The sequence below is a fragment of the Capricornis sumatraensis genome, chromosome 6 (genome assembly GCF_032405125.1).
Source record: "Capricornis sumatraensis isolate serow.1 chromosome 6, serow.2, whole genome shotgun sequence".
Taxonomy (NCBI): Eukaryota; Metazoa; Chordata; class Mammalia; order Artiodactyla; family Bovidae; genus Capricornis; species Capricornis sumatraensis.
Window position 1 is genome coordinate 31,330,399 of NC_091074.1, and position 21,269 is coordinate 31,351,667.

The window sequence follows — 21,269 nt, forward strand, 5'->3', positions numbered from 1 at the left end:
AATGAGAGTCCTTGACATGGCAGCGCAGGAGGAAGTGTGGTCTGTTGGTCCATGAGAATCATTTCCGTGTTGAACCAGGTGTGTGTCAGTCCTTGCTCCTGAATCTCTCCTGCAGGTTTGTTGAGGAAGAGAAGGCTCTCATGACTTCTGCTCTGACAACCTCCCAGGCACAAGGGCTGTGTCCCTTCTCTTGCAGATAGAGAGTGACTCTGTGGAAGTATTTCCTCACAGCCAGGCTGGAGACCTCCTTGAGCAGGGGAGCCCCTCGCAGCCCCTCCTCCTGCCTGAGACAGGCTTGCAGGTCAGTGAGCTGCTGATCCAGAGCAATGCGGAGCTTGTCCAGGAGGCTCTGGTCCCATGCGGCGGCCGAGCCCTCTGTGCTGAAGAGCTGGAAGGTGTGCTGGGTCACCTCATGGAGCACAGAGATGGCTTGAGCCTTCTGCAACTGGCTGCCACCCAGCGCCTCCTGGGGGAATGCGAAGTCATTTCTGTCCTGCAAGCAGGAGGAAGGGGAGACCCTCCTCAGTTGTCGCAGGAGCGTCAAGACCCTCCTGTTGGCCAGGCTGTGGGTGTGAGGCAGGTGGCAGCCCAGAGAGCAGATGGCGTTGCAGCTGAGCAGCAGCAGGGCCAGGAGTAAGAACCAGGCTGGGGCCATCGGGGACCTTGCAGATGCTTCTGGCCTGGGGAGGTGGGTGACTCTGTGAACCTGCTCTCTAGGTTCCCTGAAGCCCTTCCTTCAGGCCTATGTCTTAAGTAGGAGCCCATGGTTTCCATTTTCTGAAAGTTCCCTCTTACTTTCTACTCTTGGTTTTGCTTTTCAGTTTGCACTCTCCAGTGGGTTAGGGCAGCACTTCTCAATCGTTTCTTTTTCATGTTGCCCTTCTTTCTTCTGCCCACAGAGCCTTTTTAGATATGTTTTCTTAATTGCCCTGCACTGTGAAATTTGGAAACACAGATATACTGTGTATGTATTTATATACTCTATGAATATCTTTTCCTGTACATAGAAAAAGGATGTGTAAATTTTACTCTTTGTATTCAGTGTAGTTAAGAATTACATATAATTTTAAGCAATAATTTAAATGTAAATGGTACTGAATTTTATTTTTTCTTTATAAACTCAGTTTTCAGAGTGACTTTTAATGTCACATGTTTACTTATATAAGTAGGTATGTATCCAATTACATATTAAAATAAAATTTAAATAAATACTTTTAATATGCCAAGATATAGACATACCCAAAAGTCATTCAAAGCTGCTCGAATCATTAAATGACTTTAAAATAGTTCTTTAATATTTCCTTTAAGTATTCATCACTGAATTTTCTTCATGTCAGAAAATAATTTTTAGTTTTACTGCCTGCTAGATATTCATCTGGATATTATCAACATTTTTTCTCTTTAAGACTTTGACATGTTGAACCACCTTTGTAGAATTATGTAAGCAAATATAATATTTTTTGTATTTTATTTACAAATAAGTTTTCCATTTTTATTTAATTTCTGGAGCCCAAATCACACTGAGGTTCAAACATAAGCAACATGCATGAGACAGACAATGGTTTCTCAGAAGTACAGAAAGGGCAGCTCTCACAATATGACTTTGAGATCAAGAAAATGATGGAAAGTCCTCCAGTGAACCATCTAGTCACCTTAGGATGCACCACTGATCTTGTATGCAATTTGTTTATATTCAATAAACTCAGTCTCAGCGCTCAATGTATGATACACAAGGCCAAAGACAGAAATAAATACTGAGGGGTTAGATTTTGTTGTATCAGGTTGAGCTTTGATGTATAATAACTAATCATTGTAATGACAAGATTTGTTCGTATTCCAGAAAACTAATGTCTGCACACATGGAAGTAGCATTATCCCCAGTGAGAAACCATGATTTAGGAATCACCATCCATATGAATCTTTCTCTCTGTTCCTTTGCATTAAATTTCAGATTTCCCAAATGACTTTCAAGTTCCAACCCAAGTCTATTGTTTTCAAATAAAAGGAAACAATCTTTGTAATTAATTCAGAATGGGATAAATATTGATTATTTCATGGGGAGATTTAGCTTTTGGCTCTGCTCCTGAATTCATTTTATAGTGGATTTTATGTTGTCTTGTCCCCTTATGTTCCAAACTTCAAATAAGAGACATGTGACCGTGTTTGGCAAATCAGCTCTGTAGTGACTGAACTCTGTCTTCTTCTCTGTGGTATCCTCTGTACCAGGCCCAGTGTAATCGCTCAACAAGTTGATATTTGTTGTTTACTTATTTATTCACTTCTGAGTGCCCTGGGTCCTCACCGCTTTCCTGGACTTCCATCAGTCGTGGCAGGTGGGGCCGCTCTTCCTTGCAGAGCCTGGTTTCCTTGCTGTGTGGGCCTCCTCAGGCTCCAGCGTGCAGGCTCCAGGAGCTGCAGCACGTGGGCTCTGGAGCAGGGTCTCAGCAACAGGGGAGCACTGTCTTAGTTGTTCCGTGGCAGGTGGACACTTCCTGGACCAGGGATCAAATCTGTCTCTCCTGAGGAAGATTCTTCCTCACTGCACCATCAGGGAAGTCCTCAACAAGTAATTGTAGCTAAAGCGGTTTCTCAGATTTCCTCCTACTACTGGAAGGCGTTTACAAATGACCAAGCTATTTTGCTTCATCGGGGCCTATTTCCTGGAATGATAATAGACATTTCAATAGATAATGAAATACCAATAGTCTGGTATTTCCACTCTATTCCTGCTGGTACCTGTCATACTGAGTTTGTTGCTAAAACCACTAGGAGTCTCCTTCCTTGAAGGTAAATGGGGTCTGGGGATTCAAGTAGCAAGTGCAACACACTTTTCAGCCTTTGCCCAGCACTGTATTAAACTCAGGAGGATGCCTCACCCCTAATTGTCCTCAACTAGGTCATGATTCCAGAAAACATCTACTTCTACTGCATCGACAGGGCTAAAGCCTTTGACCTTGTGAATCACAACAAACTGTGGAAAACGCTTCAAGAGATGGGAATACCAGACCATCTTACCTGCCTCCTGAGAAACCTGTATACAGGTCAAGAAGCAACAGTTAGAACCGGACATGGAACAATGGACTGGTTCCAAACTGGGGAAAGAGTACATCAAGACTGTATACTGTCAGCCTGCTTATTTAACTTATATCCAGAGTACATCATGTGAGATGCTGGGTTGGATAAAGCAGAAGCTGGAATCAAGATTGCTGGGAGAAATAGCAATAACCTCACACATGCAGATGACACCACCCTTAAGGCAGAAAGGGAAGCAGAACTAAAGAGCCTCTTGATGAAAGGGAAAGAAGAGAGTGAAAAAGCTGGCTGAAATCTTAAAACATTCAAAAAATCAAGAACATGGCTTCCAGTACCATAGCTTCATGGCAAATAGATGGGGAAACAAAGGAAAGAGTGACAGACTTTATTTTCTTGGGCTCCAAAATCACCGCAGATGGCGACTGCAGACATGAAATTAAAAGACACTTGCTCTTTGGAGGAAAAGCTATGACCAATCTAGACAGTGTATTAACAAGCAGAGACGTTACTTCAGCCTAAAGGTCTGTATGGTCAATGCTATGGTTTTTCTAGTAGTCATGTATGGATGTGAGAGCTGGACCAGAAAGCTGAGTGCCAGAGAACTGATGCATTTGAACTGTGGTGTTGGAGATGACTCTTGAGAATCCCTTGGACTGCAAGGAGAACAAACCAGTCCATCCTGAAGGAAATTAGTCCTGAATATGCACTGGAAGTACTGAGGCTGAAATGCCAATTTTTTGGCCACCTGATGCAAAGAACTGACTCATTGGAAAAGACCCTCATGCTGGGAATGATTGAAGGCAGGAGGAGAAGGGGACAACAGAGGATGAGATGGTTGGAAGGCATCACTGACTCGATGGACATGAGTTTAAGCAAGCTCTGGGAGTTGGTGATGGACAGGGAAGTCTGGCATGCTGCAGTTCAGGGGATCATAAAGAGTCACCAATGACTGAACGACTGACCTGAACTGAGGTCATGACAGAAAAGAACATGCCAGGTGTCGTACACAGAGCCATGTATCTGAACTCAAAATCCCCTGATGCTCGTAGCTCACAGCAATGAGCAGGCGGTTTACCACAGTACTCTTTGGTGGGTCTTTACCGACCTGGCAATTACTACTACATTGACCTGAGCTACTTCAGAGACTCCTCGCAAGGAATGATGAATGATCATTTCCACGCTCTGTTTTATTCCATTGCATGGCTGGTGAGCTTCATTTTAGTTTGGCTTCCAGGTTTTGACATGTAATAATTAAAGCCTTACAACAGGTTGAAAATCTAGAGTTTGGATCTGAATCCCTGGTCTCCTTATTTTGCCTACTAACCTGCTCATTCTTTTTATGCTCAGTGTGACTATTTTCTTACTTCTACATGCCAAGCATGCAGACTTTAAAGACCTTTATGTTCTGAATGGTTAGGACCCCAGCAAAGTCATATCATGAGGTCGTAAACCCCAAAGTAATGATATCAGGTGGCAGACCTTTTGGGACGTGATTAGGGTGTGGCAATGGAGGCCTCACATAAGGAAATAATGCCCTAATAAAAGAGGTGGATATACACTAGTCCCTCTCCTGCCCTGTGATGATACGAGAGAACTCTGCAGTGTGAGACCTGAAGCAGCCTCTCACCACAACTGGACCAAGCTGACACACAGTTCTCGGATATCCAGACTCGAGAACTAACTTTGAGCAATACATTTCTGGTCTTTGCAAACTACCCAGTCAATGCTATTTTGTTGAAGAAGCTTGTATAGTAAGATATTACATGCGCTGTTTTATCCTCAGAATACCTCTGGAGTCTGTAAAATTTCTGAAGGGAGAGAAATTATCTTACTGAACACCGTTTCCTAGACATCTAGTCTGGGCCATAACATTTCTTGAGCTCAATCAATATTTGAGTAACATCATTTCACAAGGATGGTAATGATAGGAGAAACAATAAACCCAGTATCTATTAGATATATAGGATGTGAGAACACAATAATTTAGAGATTCTTCATGTTTCTACAAGGGAAGATACGATGAAATCTTGTGTGAGGTACTTTTTAAAGATCATTTGCAGAAATATTTTATTCAAGTTTGCATTTTCAGAATTTGGGCGGTATGGTGAGTGGAACACTCAGTGTCCACTTTTCGTTCAGTGATTCTCAAGTACCTGCAAGGAGCTGCCTGATCACTCTTTCCTTGCCTCCCTCAGGTAGTAAGGAAACACATTGGCTACAGCTGTACATGTTTTCCTCACTGGCCTATGCCTTTGGGAGTCAACCTGAATGCTTCTCACAAATAGTCTATGATCCTGTGAACTCTGAGTGACAGCTCTATCATCTTCCCCAAGCTGAAACTATGAAATAAGAGTTTAAATCAGAGTGTGTGCAAGCAAAAACATTGGTTTTCCCCTTGCACACCCACCCAGAGCTCCATTAGGACAAACACTGCAAAAATGAAAAAAACGGTCTTGTGCACTGAACTTGTCTCCTTCTGTCTTAATCATCCAATTGTTTCCCGACTTCCTTGCAATGAGACTCCCATGAGGGTAAGTCCGGGCTGGGTAATGTGAGCAGAAGTGCTATTACCCCCGTGTAGCCCTGGCCCTTGGAAACATCCCATGTGATCCACTAATCTTTTCCCTTTGCCTTCAAGGAGAATAGACTCAAGTACTACAGACAAAATTGAAGTCACGTGTTAATGATGGAAAAATGGCAAAACAAGGGGACCCATTTCCCTGACTCACTTTTTGGAGAAGAGCAAACTAGAAGAGTCACTTGATCAAGAAGGCCTGCATTGTGCTCTTCAAAGAAGGAAAGGAAAGTGTCCATTAGAATCAAATTCCTGACACTTTTCTGGTCACCTGTTACAGAGGCTGAACAATAGGTTAACTGACAAATGCCTTAAACAACATACTCTCCTAAAAACTTCCATAAAAAGTATACTTCAGATGTTGAAAATAGAAATACCCCCAAATACATAAAGATCTTTTACATTATGTTATAAAATCGTTTATTTAAGAAAAGCGACTTTGTTTTTCTGTCTAAATGTTTTTGTAAAACTAGGATTTTTATTTCAGATATTTTTCAGCTTGTAAGCAAACAGAAGTCCAGATCACCTTGGAGAGTTAAGGAAACAACAATCTGATTGAGTAAAGAGTTGTCGCAAGTATAATTTTCATTGTATCTGTTGACGTTTCTTGAGGATTCTTACATGAAGGAAAGGTACTTCTCAATTTCCACTCTGACAGCCTCCCAGGCACAGGGGCTTGTATTCCTTTCCCTTCAGGTAGAGATGGATTCTTTGGAAATACTTCCGGACATCAGTTCCCAAATTGGGACAATCCAGAGTCACTTCTTCCAGCTGTTCCAGGCTCTGACCCAGGCTGGAGAGTAGTTTGTGGAGGAGGGTGCTGTTCCAAGCAGCACAGCTGCTCTCCATGGTGAAGAGGTTGAAGATCTGCTGGAGCATCAGTTGGTGATAACAGGTGCCTTGAGTCATCTGGATTGGGGTGATATTCTCTCTTCTCCAAGGAAACTTGAAGTCGTGTCTGTGCTCTAGGCATGACTGGGAGGGGATCGTTTTCATCTGTCTCAAACGTGTGAAGATTTCTTTGCTGTCAAGAGGACAAGCAGGGATGGAGCAGAGCATCACTCCTGCCACTAGCAAATAGATCTTGGCCATAGAGAGTTTCCGTGATTCACTGGAGGGCCAACAGGGGGCGCGCGGACACCACCAATCAGTGAGCGAAAAGGTGTCTTCGCCGGGTCCTGGGAGAGCGCTTCTCTAGGAAGCCGCAAGGCGGAGGAGGTCTTACCGGTTTTCTTAGAGTGTTTGCGAGTTCTGAGACTTCGTTTCAGCGGGTTTGGCAACCAGAGAGGAAAAGCGTCGCTGCTCAGAGACCAAGCTGGTGCGGCTTTAATAGTGCACTAAGAAGCTTTCGCTTCCGAGCCCTCGCCAGAGACATTTTTGTGTGGTGGCAAGCCCGGAACCTTGCGTCTTCTGCTTTCCCCTGAGTTTGTTTTTTGTGTGTGTGTGCTTTCTTTTCGGCCAGAAATTTGAGCGAGGCCATTTTTACAAAGTTCTTTTTTTTTTTTTTTTTTCATTTTTACAAAGTTCTTTTATGGTGACTCAGACCGTAAAGAATTGGCCTGCAATGTGGGAGACCTGGGTTCGATCCCTGGGTTGGGAAGGTCCCCTGGAGCAAGAAATAGCACCCACTCCAGCATTCTTGCCTGGAGAATCCCCATGGACGGAGAAGTCTGGTGGGCTACAGTCCATGGAGGTTTCAAAGAGTCGGACAGAACTGAGCGACACTGCATGTCGTTACAAAGAAAATACGTTTACGAAGGGGTTTGAGGCAGAGAATTCGAGCGAGTTAGGGCCGATTTCACAGATCCCGGCTCGTTTCTGGCGCGATGAAGGGGCAGTTCAGGGAATGGGGAACTTGGCCGCGACGACCGGACGACCGGACAAAAGGACGGTGTTGGGGACGCCCTGGAGGTGAGTCGGAGCGCGATCCCTACCCAGGCCGAGGACGGGGGAGCTGTGCGCCCCTGGAGATGCTTTGGGACTTTCAGGGTGTCTTTTAAGGTATCGGCCTTGAAGTGGGGGAGTATTAATTAACTGAAAAGTAAGAATATTAAAACACTCATAGCACTGTATTTTTATATGTATGAATTTATTAATAGTTAAATACAATTAATACTAATCGTATTTAACTTGTTTAAAATGTTTATATTTTGAAATATTTTAATGACTATTTAAATATTTGCTCTATGGTATTAAGCAGTACATGAACCGTGAACTTCTAGATGTTCAAGCTGGTTTTAGAAAAGGCAGAGGAAGCAGAGATCAAATTGCCAACATCCACTGGATCACTGAAAAAGCAAGAGAGTTCCAGAAAAACATCTATTTCTGCTTTATTGACTATGCCAAAGCCTTTGACTGTGTGGATCAAAATAAACTGTGGAAAATTCTGAAAGAGATGGTAATACCAGACCACCTGACCTGCCTCTTGAGAAACCTATATGCAGGTCAGGAAGCAACAGTTAGAACTGGACATGGAACAACAGACTGGTTCCAAATAGGAAAAGGAGTCTGTCAAGGCTGTATATTGTTACCCTGCTTATTTAACTCCTATGCAGAATACATCATGAGAAACGCTGGGCTGGAAGAAGCACAAGCTGAAATCAAGACCGCTGGGAGAAATATCAATAGCCTCAGATATGCAGATGACAACCACCCTTATGGCAGAAAGGGAGGAGGAACTAAAGAGCCTCTTGATGAAAGTGAAAGAGGAGAGTGAAAAAGTTGGCTTAAAGCTCAACATTCAGAAAACAAAGATTATGGCATCTTGTCCCATCACTTCATGAGAAATAGATGGGGAAACAGTGGAAACAGTGGCTGACTTTAGTTTTTGAGGCTCCCGAATCACTGCAGATGGTGATTGCAGCCATGAAATTGAAAGACGCTTACGCCTTGGAAGGAAAGTTATGACTAACCTAGATAGCATATTGAAAAGCAGAGACATTACTTTGCCAACAAAGGTCCGTCTAGTCAAGGCTATGGTTTTTCCAGTGGTCATGTATGGATGTGAGAGTTGGACTGTGAAGAAAGCTGAGCACCGAAGAATTGATGCTTTTGAACTGTGGTGTTGGAGAAGACCCTGCAAGGAGATCCAACCAGTCCATCCTAAAGGAGATCAGCCCTGGGTGTTCTTTGGAAGGACTGATGCTGAGACTGAAACTCCAATACTTTGGCCACCTGATGTGAAGAGCTGACTCATTGGAAAGGACCTTGATGCTGGGAGGGATTAGGGGCAGGAAGAGAAGGGGATGACAGAGAATGAGATGGTTGGATGGCATCACCGTCTCGATGGACATGTGTTTGGGTGAACTCTGGGAGTTGGTGATGGACAGGGAGGCCTGGTGTGCTGCGATCATGGGATCGCAAAGAGTCGGACATGACTGAGCGACTGAACTGAACTGATATGGTATTACATGTATATGAGTATTAAACAGCATTTTATTGAATTCTGTTTAAACTACAGTTCTTTATATTACAATGAGAATTTAATTTTGCTTTCTTTGCTTTATCGGAAGCAAACTCATTAATTATTTCTGTCCTTGCTTGACAAATTTTTGTAACTCTGTGACAGTCTTAATTTTTATTTAACCTGGGTTTCTGAAACACTGCTGCCAGGACCCTACCTAGAGTGTCATGTGGAAAGAAGAGTTAGTGGAAATGTCCCTGGTGGTCCAAGGATTAAGACTGAGCTTTCAATGCAGAAGGTGCCAGTTTGATCCCTGGTTAGGGGGCTAATCCCAAATACAGTGCTGTACAGCCAAAAAGAAAGGAAAGAAGAATGGAAAGGAGAGAGGGAGGGAGGAAGCAGAGAAGGAAGAAGAGGCAATGTCTTGTACAAAGCATTGAGGAAGTTTACCAGGTCTGATATTTTCATTTTCTTTGGGAAGAATTTTATAGACCAAACACAAATTTCCCAGAGTTCATTGACATGAAACCTTCCTTTGCAAGACATGACCCTGCAAATGCAGGGTCATTTCTTGTCTTTATTTAAAACTTTGATGTTTCATTCAGTGTGTGTTTTAGCATTTTCATTTTTTAACATTGAATTACAATATTATCTATCTTGACATCTTAGATTTGGTGCCTTTTAAATTTCATACTTATGTTTCACCCTTATGGAAGAAAGTGAAGAGGAACTAAAGAGCCTCTTGATGAAAATGAAAGAGGAGAGTGAAAAAGTTGGCTTAAAGCTCAACATTCAGAAAACAAAGATCATGGCATCTGGTTCCATCACTTCATGAGAAATAGATGGGGAAACAGTGGAAACAGTGTCAGACTTTATTTTTGGGGGCTCCAAAATCACTGCAGATGGTGATTGCAGCCATGAAATTAAAAGATGCTTACGCCTTGGAAGGAAAGTTATGACCAACCTAGACAGCATATTGAAAAGCAGAGACATTACTTTGCCAACAAAGGTCCGTCTAGTCAAGGCTATGGTTTTTCCAGTAGTCACGTATGGATGTGAGAGTTGGGCTGTGAAGAAAGCTGAGCGCCGAAGAATTGATGCTTTTGAACTGTGATGTTGGAGAAGACCCTTGAGAGTCCCTTGGACTGAAAGGAGATCTAACCAGTCCATCCTAAAGGAGATCAGTCCTGGGTGTTCATTGGAAGGACTGATGCTGAGACTGAAACTCCGATACTTTGGCCACCTGATGTGAAGAGCTGACTCATTGGAAAGGACCTTGATGCTGGGAGGGATTGAGGGCAGGAGGAGAAGGGGACGACAGAGGATGAGATGGCTGGATGGCATCACCGTCTTGATGGATGTGTGTTTGGGTGAACTCTGGGAGTTGGTGATGGACAGGGAGGCCTGGCGTGCTGCAATTCATGGGGTCACAAAAAGTTGGACACAACTGAACTGAATTGAACTGACTGACATTTCATACTTAAGAAAAGTCCTTTCTTAGTTTATCCCAATACTAACCCAAGAAAATAGCTTAAGAAGTACTGTTGCCATCTTCCCTGGATGAAAGTATAGGAATGTCCTGTTTCTTGTCATCCTCTCCCCTGTCTTGTTGTATAACTATTTCCTGGTCTTTTTAACCCTTATAAAGAATCTTTGTCTGAAAATAATATTACCAGAGGTGGTCTGAGACCAACTTAGGATGAGGTAAGGGACAGTTTATCTCATTTGTATTCTTCACAGAGCAGCCATGTTTTTTTTGTTGTTGTTTGTTTTGTTTTTTGTGGGTTTTTTTTTTTGACAATTTTCTGAGGTGCTGGTTCTCTGCAAAAGGATTCAAGTGCTGTAAGATTATTTTCCAGAATGTTCCAGGCACTTCTCTAAGACTGGACTCTTGGGCTCTGTTTCTTCACAATCCTATGGGCAGCCCCCTCTCCTGGAGTTTGCACTGGGGGCCTCAACGTGCAGACCCCTGACAGTGTTAAAGGCCTTACAGTCAGAGCTTCTCCTGGTTGAACTGAGAATGGACTAAAGACATTACTATTGGTTATATTGATATGAAAGGCTACTATCATTCATTATGTTCAGATTCTTAGCCTGTAATTTGCAAACTTTATATTTGATGAACATGATATCCTCTGTGACCACTACTGAAGTTGTCTTGATTTTTTAGAAGAGGAAGTGAAAGTCTGATCTCAGTTACGCTCAGGAGCCCCAGATCGTCTGAAAGTAGAGCTTCCTGCTGCTCCCAGTCCCTCCTCTTCATCAGCTCTGAGTACTGGCCCTCAGATGCTCTGACCTCCTGCTGCCTCATTCCTCTCATCCTGCCTCCGATGTCCTCGCCCCTGCTTCCAGGAGGGCAGCCACCATCCCTGCCTGACTGTCCTGGAATCCACATCGTCAGATATTTATGCAGTCAGCATATTTTGGTGACAGAATGAAGAGAACTGTATGAATTAACCCATGTTCAATATTATGCTACTATTATCTGTAGACCATCAGAAAATGAGAGCTATGGTCGTGTTAATAATTGTGGAAGAATTCAAACCTTATGTATTAGATCTTAAAAAGAAATACAGAGAGTTGTGTCTAGATATATTTTGGTGCAGTTTAAAAACTGTCAAAGTAGAGTACGGGGTCACAGCTCTTAAGTTTTCTTATTAGACTTAAAGAAGAGAGTTAGATTGAGCTTTGGGCTTCATTTCAACCTGAGTTGACTCATTTAGGTGAATACATCCTGTTGGACTGAGACTTTTCCATGAGTGTATTTCATTTCCAGTGTAATAACACAAAAGAAGCATCGAAGCTGTGACATTCTCTGATGCCAGAAATAGACAGGGAAAGTTTTTGCATGGAAACAAAAATGAGAAAAGTGCCGAAAATGACAATTCTGGCCTAATTAAGCATCTCTTTGCAGGAAGGTCCTCAGAGCAGCTGGATAAATATGCAGCATAATCAACACCCTCCCCCGGGGGGAGTGGCTGCCAACCCCTTCACTGATGACAACAAGAATGATGTTCTCCAGGCCTGGAGAATGGTGATCATCACCATTGCCATCCTCTGAGAAACCAGGAATCCCCAAACTCAGCGCTTTAGTGAAATTGAGTCTCAGGCTTCCAACTCAACCAACAAAGCTCTCAAAGCTGCCCTCGCTACGCCGCAGCGGCCGGGAGGGGGCGCCCGAACTCGCCATGACGCACTGACGACAACGCCCACCCAGCGAGACCCGCCTCCAGCGCCGCGAACTCGAGCGCCTGATCCACCCGGAGATCCCGGCGAGGCGCCGCCGGGGCTCAGGGAGCGCGTGGGGCCGTGGGAGCCGTGAGTAAACTTCCTTTTCCCACCCGACTGCCCAGGGGAACTTTGCCGCGGCTTCGCTCAGAGCCTTGCATTTCCTGCATTTTCTGCCTCTGCGTCCACCCTCCCCTTCCTGGGAGGAGATTTTGGCCAGAGCGGTTTACACCGGTGCCCGTTCGTGCTACGATTGACGGCTGGAAATCAGAGCATGTTGTGATGTGTTTTCAGATTAAGGGTTATTTCTGGGGGAAAGGGGAAAGACATCTCCAATCTGGAGATGAATATTATTACAATGATTTTATTAAATTTTAATGATTAATTTGGCCTCCCTGGTGGCTCAGCGGTAAAGAATCTGCCTGCAATACAGGAGACCCGGGTTCTATCTCTGGGTTAGGAAGTTCCCCTGGAGAAGGGAATGGCTACCGCCTCCAGTATTCTTGACTGGACAGCCCCATGGACAGAGGAGCCTGGTGGGCTGCAGTCCATGGGGTCGCAAACAGCTGGACAGGACTGAGAGACTAACACTTTCACTTTTGGGCTTCCCTGGTAACTCATAAAGAATCCTACAGCGTTACAGTAGTTAAAAAATATGAAACATGTGTGTATTAAAATTCAGATTATTTTAACTTTAAACATTTTATTCATATACAAACCAGAATTTGTTATAATTTACTGACCTTTTGAAGACAAATTGAACAATAATTTTGTCAGAATTCAGTTCAGTCGCTCAGTCATGTCCGACTCTTTGCAACCCCATGAATCGCAGCACGCCAGGCCTCCTTGTCCATCACCAACTCCCGGAGTTTACTCAAACTTATGTCCATCGAGTCGGTGATGCCGTCCAGCCATCTCATCCTCTGTATCCCCTTCTCCTCCTGCCCTCAATCCCTCCCAGCATCAGAGTCTTTTCCAATGAGTCAACTCTTCGCATGAGGTGGCCAAAGTACTGGAGTTTCAGTTTTCGCATCAGTCCTTCCAATGAACACCCAGGACTGATCTCCTTTAGGATGGACTGGTTGGATCTCCTTGCAGTCCAAGGGACTCTTAAGGGTCTTCTCCAACACCACAGTTCAAAAGCATCAATTCTTCGGCGCTCAGCTTTCTTCACAGTCCAACTCTCACATCCATACATGACTACTGGAAAAACCATAGCCTTGACTAGATGGACCTTTGATGGCAAAGTAACGTCTCTGCTCTTCAACATGCTATCTAGGTTGGTCATAACTTTTCTTCCAAGGAGTAAGCGTATTTTAATTTCATGGCTGCAATCACCATCTGCAGTGATTTTGGAGCCCCCCAAAATAAAGTCTGACACTGTTTCCACTGTTTCCCTATCTATTTCTCATGAAGTGATGAGACCAGATGCCATGATCTTTGTTTTCTGAATGTTGAGCTTTAAGCCAACTTTTTCACTCTCCTCTTTCACTTTCAAGAGGCTTTTTAGTTCTTCTTCACTTTTGAATTACTTCTTTGCTTATCTCACTTTCAGTCAAGAGAATTGTTGTAATTTAATTTTAGCTTGCTGAAAGTTTTGGAGAGACAGCATATGAATTTCTGATTCGTATTAATTCTTTTCTCCATCTCATCCATAATGCATTTCCAAATTATAGGACATATTTTTCTTGTCCCCTAGTTGAAATTACAATTCTATGGCAGTCCAATGTTTTGCTATCTTTCTTTGACAACAGTGATAGCCATCTTGTTGGCACATTTTTATGGGGCTGTCTCTTTCTCTGTTGACAGGATCAAAATTTTCATCAAATTCTTCTGTATGTATTGAGACTGAAAAGTGACCAAAATTTTTCATTATAAAAGCTTCAGTATCTCAGGTAAACACATCACACCACTTTTTACCAATGTTATGTGAGAAGTGTCCAGATATTTAACAGGGACATTTAGATTTCTTTGGTGAGTAATTTATGGAATGCATGAAATTTGTCACAATTTAACTTTGTGCCACAAGCCCCTCCCAGCACCACCACCCCCCCCCCGCGCTCTTGTACACCTCTTAGACTTTTTAAGTTGTGGGGCCAGATCTTGTCTTTATTTATAATTTTATATATTGTTACCAAGACTTTTATTATTAATTTTAATTTTTTAAAATATTGCACTAATGTATATTTTTTCCACATTACTAAGTCATTTGTCACCCCCTCTCTATTTGAGGCAACTTTCTAACTTGCCTGAACCTAATCCCAACACTGGGAGGAATTTTTGATGTGAAGTGTTGTGAAAATTATGTCTGAAAATCTGGAAACATCCCCTTCTCCCATCCCTTACTGTATTTTTTCCTTACAAGTTCTCTTTGTCTTTATAATATTATTTTACCTATACTGTCACCAGAGGTAGTCTGAAGTTAAGTGAAATGAACATTGGAATTATTTGTATCATTTATTTATACATTTCACAGAGTAGTTTTGATCTGCCAAACAACTTGCTAAGATTTAGGGGCTCCAGAAAGAGCTTCCAGCATGCTGTGCGTTTTCTCCTCTGTGCTAGACACAGCCTTAGCATCGGAGCCTGGGCACTGCTCCTTCATATGCCTGCAGACATCCGTTTGTCCAGGAGGCCCCATTTGGGAGATGCTAACTTCTCTGATCCTTAAGTTTAAAAACATCTGAAAAAAGCATCAAGTAGTCAGTACAAACTATATCACACCCCAAATACAAAATTAGGACAATCTATGTGAACTTCCTTGAAAAGATTTCCATGATAAATATATAGAAGGTACGGTGATACCTTTGGTATAATTATATAAAAGCATATCCAAAAAGAATATTGATCCTACAGAGACAGTTTGAGATGCCAGCACCTCAACTTTAGTGGATAGGGGCCTTGTTGAGGTCTCCCTGGGCCAGTCTTGATATTTTCTGGCACTGGGACTCAGGTGCATGGGGTGGAGGGGCGGGGGCGGCTCTGGACAGTGTTATTTGCCAAGTCTATGTGGCAACTCTAACAGGCCAGGCCTTAAATTTGTGTAAAGTGCTTGCCTATTTATTCTGTTCTTCACGACTACATTATTAGGATATATGAATATTCTCCAGTTAGTAGATGAGATTTGGGGATTATATGCAGTTTTCTGTGTTAAATATCATTACCATGGTTATCTCCATGGACCTGCAGCAGAGAAAGGAGGTGCCTGCTCCAGCAGGCCCAGACTACAAGCAGCCCTTTGAAGAATGCTGCTTCTGTTCTGAGGCTGAGCACAGGTGTGCTGAGGTTCCAAGGCTTCCCCTGGGTTGAGTGGCTTCAGAGGCCACGGAGCTGAGCCCTGGCTGCAGAGCTGTGATAGAGGAACTGAGAGCAGCACCCCCCTGACAGGGTGCACCGCAGGTTTCCCCACGTGTCCAGAGAGCTGTGCCCAAACCTAACCTATAAGGCCGAGTCTCCAGCACTTGTCTTCCAGAAGCCACAGAGGCAGAACACGGTTCCTGAGGAGAAAGCTGTGGTGGCCTCTGGTAGACAGCCTGAGGGAGCATGCCTCAGAGTCTGGTCCTTTCTGGGGGCTCTGTCCCAGGACATGCTGTGGGGGGCCCCTCTCCAGCCAGCCCCCTCATTCCTCATTAGTTTCCCAAATGGCTCTTGAGTACCAAGTAAAGCCTAAGCACCGGAGACTGGAAATAGAGCAGTGATGCATGTTCTGGAAGAAAATAGCTAATTCAGCTAGAAGGCACAAAATAGACCGAAATGTACATGCCTGGGGCAATAAAAGCACCTTTCCCAGCTGGGAAACTCAAAGGACTACCGTCTGGGAAACTTTTATCACTCTAACAGGAAGGAGGAAGGAAAAGAAAGGTGGTAATTGTTTTTGACTTTGGGGACAAAAATGTTCTCTTCTAGTGGCTTTTACTTCCTTTATGAAGTGGCATCCAGCACATCTGAGATTGGGGGAATGGAAGTTTGTCAAAGAGAATGTTTGAAATCGTTTATGAAGAATAAGAGAGTTGATGGTGGAACCAAAGATATAAGCTCCAAAAAACCAGGGAGCCTTATCACTGTGTTCACTTATGTATCCCAGGTTTACCTGTGTGTGCTAGCTACATCATGCCTCACTCTCTGTGACCTCATAGACTGTAGCCCATCAGGCTCCTCTGTCCATGGGATTTTGCAGGCAAGAATACTGGAGTGGGGTGCTTCTCCAGGGGGTCTTCCTGACCCAGGGATGGCACCCGCATCTTCTGCATTGGCAGGCAGATTCTTCACCACTACACCATCTGGGAAGCCTTCAGTGCACACAGAATGAACTTACCAAAGATATAGGGTGAATGAAATTATGAATTCCATGCAGTACTGGAGAGGCCCATTAGTCGTAGACCATAGAACTATGGTAGCACGATATACTCGTTGGCATGATTTTATCTAATAGGTCTCCAGCGCGTACCTGAGGTCAGGAGTGGAGGAGGCAGAGGGTTTGACTTCTGCCAGACAGGAGTGATGACACAAGGGTGACATGAGGGCCTGAGAAATGTTGCTTAACTGATGGACCAGGAAGTCCGCTCTGTTAGTTTCCAGGAGCTGCCATAACAAAATGCCGCAGACTGGGTGGCTTAGACAACAGAGAATTATTTTCTCACTGTTCTGGAGGCTAGAACTCCGAGATTGAGGCATAGGCAGATTTGGTTTCTCCGGAGCCTCTCTTCCTGGCTCGCAGACGGCTGCCTTCTTGCTGTGTCCTCACATGGCCTTTTCTCTGTGTGTGCCCATCCTGGTCTCTCTTCCTTTTGTGAGGACACCAGGCAGACACCAGGTGGTCCAGTGGGTTAGGACTCTGCACTTCTACTTCGAGGGGCATAGATTCAGTCCCTGGTAGGGGAACTAAGATCCAGCAGGGGTGGGAGGGAGATGGAGAGACACTAGTCATATTGGGTTAGGACCCCACCCTAAGGGTCTCATTTTAACTTAATCACCTCTTTAAAGGCCTTACCTCCAAATCCCAATGCATTCTTAGGTACTGGATGTTGAGATTTTAATAAACAAATGTGTATGGAATACACATTTCAGCCCATAACATCTACGTGGAGAGAGAGAACAGATCAGAGGCTGGTGATAGAGAATAAGAAACTAAAGACCCACAGACTGTAATTCCTTGACTAATTGGCCGCTGGAGGGCAATTTAGACAATTTGGAGAAACTGAAGGTGCAGGTCAGAGGGTGGGATGCTAGGCTGTATTAGTGTATGACTTCAGATTGCAGACCAGCTCCTAAGGAAAAGCAAAGATCTGCGAGTCAGGTGTAACTTGTCATGTGACCCATGGCCAGTCACGGGCACTCTAAGCCACCGCCTCTCTTGGTGAGTAGTCTTCGTCAGTGGGAGCAAAACGAAGGTCACTGTCCTGAGACACTCCTCCTCCAATTCCCCTAGTCCTGGGTCTTCTGCATGTGTGGTTACTCATCCTGTCCGAACTTCAAGTTAGAAGACTCAGATTGTCTTTGAATGAGTGACAGGTGTTATTAATTGTATAATAAAAAAGCAGGTAGTAATTCTCCCTGGGCTTTACTTGCTCTGTGTGAACTTATCTGTAGGCGATAAAGGCTGATTCTCATGGCCTGGATATGGGAGCCAAGGCAGCTGAAGACTGGTGTGGCCACACTGACCCCGACCCCCTCTCTCCTCCAGGTGGGAATGGCACCACAGGGAGCTCAGTGGCTCTGTTTTCTGGTTCATGGGGACGCCTTTTAGGTGACTCCATTTCTTTGTGGCTCTTCTTTTTCAGCCATCAGGCCACTCTGCCCTTCAGTGGTGCTAACCCAGGTCATGTGGATGGAGAGGGATGTGGAAAGTCTTTGGACTCTCTGGCTTCAGTGAGTGAGTAGTGGTCCAAGGTAAGGCCAGAAAAATCGCACTCTTGTCATGAATTGCAGAACCACCTGTGGTGCATGTGCTTTCTGTGTCCTGAAGAAGTTATCCCATGACTGTATCAAGCATATAACTAACGATCCCAGCTGGTGCGTGCCAAGTCCCTTCAGTCATGTCTGACTCTGCAACCCTATGGACTGTAGCCTGTCAGGCTCCTCTGTCCATGGGATTCTCAAGGCAAGAATAGTGGAGCGAACCCAGGTCTCTTATGTCTCCTGCACTGGCAGGCGGGTACTTTACCGCTAATGCCACCTGGGAAGCCCACAGAGGACACCTCAACCCTGATGGGCCAGGTGTTGGGGTTGAGTACAAGATTCTGCATGATATCAGAAAGAATGGCTGTAAGGAAGGCCAAAAAGGAGTTTGGGAGGCCTCAGAACAGCCCTGATTGTGTTCGAAGGCTGGCTATCCCTCTTCCACTATCAGTCCCCAGGCTACACCCAAACACTTGTCAGGATGGTGCAAGTCCAACGCACTGTGTCAGTGTTCTAGTCAGTCACCAGCAGGTGGCGCCAGCATCAGATAGTTGGGAAGGGAGTCAGGGAGTGGGACAGGCTTGATTCAATTCATTGCTCAGTCGTGTCCAACTCGTTGCGACCCCATGGACTGCAGGACGCCAGGCTTGATTAGTGATAAGGACTGTGGAGAAAGCTGAGCGCCAAAGAATTGATGCTTTTGAACTATGGTGTTGGAGAAGACTCTTGAGGGTCCCTTGGACTGCAAGGAGATCCAACCAGTCCATTCTAAAGGAGATCAGTCCTGGGTGTTCTTTAGAAGGACTGATGCTAAAGCTGAAACTCCGATACTTTGGCCACCTCATGCAAAGAGTCGACTCATTGGAAAAGACTCTGAGGGATTGGGGCCAAGAGGAGAAGGGGACGACAGAGGATGAGATGGCTGGATGGCATCACCGACTCGATGGACATGAGTTTGAATGAACTCTGGGAGTTGGTGATGGACAGGGAGGCCTGGCGTGCTGTGATTCATGGGGTTGCAAAGAGTCAGACACGACTGAGCGACTGAACTGAACTGAACTGATAGGGATACCCCTGTTCCTTCCCACCCAGGGGGGCTTCTTTCCCTGCTTTGTTAGTGTCCCTTCTTTCCACCCACCCAATCCCTAACCTTTTCCTCATTGTCTCTTCATTTTCTGGCAGGCCCTGTGTGGCTGCACTGTGAACATTTCCATCACTGTTGGCTGTTTGACCCTATGCCTTGCATTGATGTTGTCAAGTCGGGCCACGTGCAGTCTCAGTGAGGCGTTAAGTCCTTGTGCAAGGTCACCAGCCAGTGGGAGAATTTATTTGAGTTCAAAGTTTGTGTCAAAAAAGATGAATATCACAGCTATAGTAGATCCTTAAGTAGCACGTACCATTTTATTAGGCCTTAGCACATCCATCTCAGTCTCCAAGCATGGCAACATTTGCATCCTCCACCCAGTTCTCACTCAGTTCTGCATCAACTACACAGTGGATACTTTTCTAACATTCTGACATCTTCAGTTCAGTTCAGTTCAGTTCAGTCATTCAGTCGTGTCCAACTCTCTGCGACCCCATGAATCGCAGCATGCCAGGCCTCCCTGTCCATCACCAACTCCCAGAGTTCACTCAAACTCATGTCCATCGAGTCGGTGATGCCATCCAACCATCTCATCCTCTGTCGTCCCCTTCTCCTCCTGCCCCCAATCCCTCCCAGCATCAGGGTCTTTTCCAATGAGTCGACTCTTTGCATGAGGTGGCCAAAGTATTGGAGTTTCAGCTTCAGCATCAGTCCTTCCAATGAACACCCAGGACTGATCTCCTTCAGAATGGACTGGTTGGATCTCCTTGCAGTCCAAGGGACTCTCAAGAGCCTTCTCCAACACCACAGTTCAAAAGCATCAATTCTTTGGCACTCAGCTTTCTTCACAGTCCAACTCTCATATCCATGCATGACCACTGGAAAAACCATAGCCTTGACCAGACAGACCTTTTTTGGCAAAGTAATATCTCTGCTTTTCAATATGCTATCTAGGTTGGTTATAAGTTTCCTTCCAAGGAGTAAGTGTCTTTTAATTTCATGGCTGCAATCACCATCTGCAGTGATTTTGGAGCCCCCCAAAAATAAAGTCTGACACTGTTTCCCCATCTATTTCCCATGAAGTGATGGGACTGGATGCCATGATCTTCATTTTCTGAATGTTGAGCTTTAAGCCAACTTTTTCACTCTGATCTTTCACTTTCATCAAGAGGCTTTTTAGTTTCTCTTCACTTTCTGCCATAAGGGTGGTGTCATCTGCATGTCTGAGGTTATTGATACTTCTCCTGGCAATCTTATTCCAGCTTGTGCTTCTTCCAGCCCAGCGTTTCTTGTGATGTCCTCAGCATAGAGTTAAATAAGCAGGGTGACAATATACAGCCTTGACAGACTCCTTTTCCTATTTGGAACCAGTCTGTTGGTCCATGTCCAGTTCTAACTGTTGCTTCCTGACCTGCATATAGGTTTCTCAAGAGGCAGGTCAGGTGGTCTGGTATCCCCATCTCTTTCAGAATTTCCCAGTTTATTGTGACCCACACAGTCAAAGGCTTTGGCATAGTCAATAAAGCAGAAATAGATGTTTTTCTGGAACTCTCTTGCTTTTCCCATGATCCAGTGGATGTTGGCAATTTGATCTGTGGTTCCTCTGCCTTTTCTAAAACCAGCTTGAACATCTGGAAGTTCATGGTTCATGTATTGCTGAAGCCTGGCTTGAAGAATTTTGAGCATTACTTTACTAGCATGTGAGATGAGTGCAATTGTGCAGTAGTTTGAGCATTCTTTGGTGTTACCTTTCTTTGGGATTGGAATGAAAACTGACCTTTTCCAGCCACTTTTAAGAGAGAAATTCTCCTGCTTCTGAACCCCTTCAGAGCTTGGCTGCCTGGAGGTCAGGATGGGGGATGACCCAACTCATGGGTCCATCTTCAGGTCCCTAGCTTTGAATCCAGTCCCCTTCTCATGGCTGGAGAGTGACGTGAGTGTTGATGTGAAGATACGTGGAGATTTCTTCCCTGAGTGTGTACATGCTATATTCCCCTTCCCCTCCAGTTTTGCTGAGGTCTTTTAGGGCTCTCTTTTCCCTTTATTTC

At 44.5% G+C, this 21,269-nt stretch overlaps 1 protein-coding gene across 1 annotated transcript; it reads right to left on the reverse strand.

The window, feature by feature from the left end:
• Nucleotides 1-85: 85 nt before the first annotated feature.
• LOC138080958 (interferon alpha-H) lies at nt 86-655 on the reverse strand. The gene has a single exon (XM_068973872.1). The coding sequence runs from the start codon at nt 653-655 to the stop codon at nt 86-88; it is 570 nt and encodes a 189-aa protein (XP_068829973.1).
• Between the last annotated feature and the right edge of the window lie 20,614 nt (nt 656-21,269).

Bases quoted from the DNA above. Each gene is read 5' to 3' on its own strand.
- LOC138080958 (XM_068973872.1), bottom strand. From the start codon at position 655: ATGGCCCCAGCCTGGTTCTTACTCCTGGCCCTGCTGCTGCTCAGCTGC.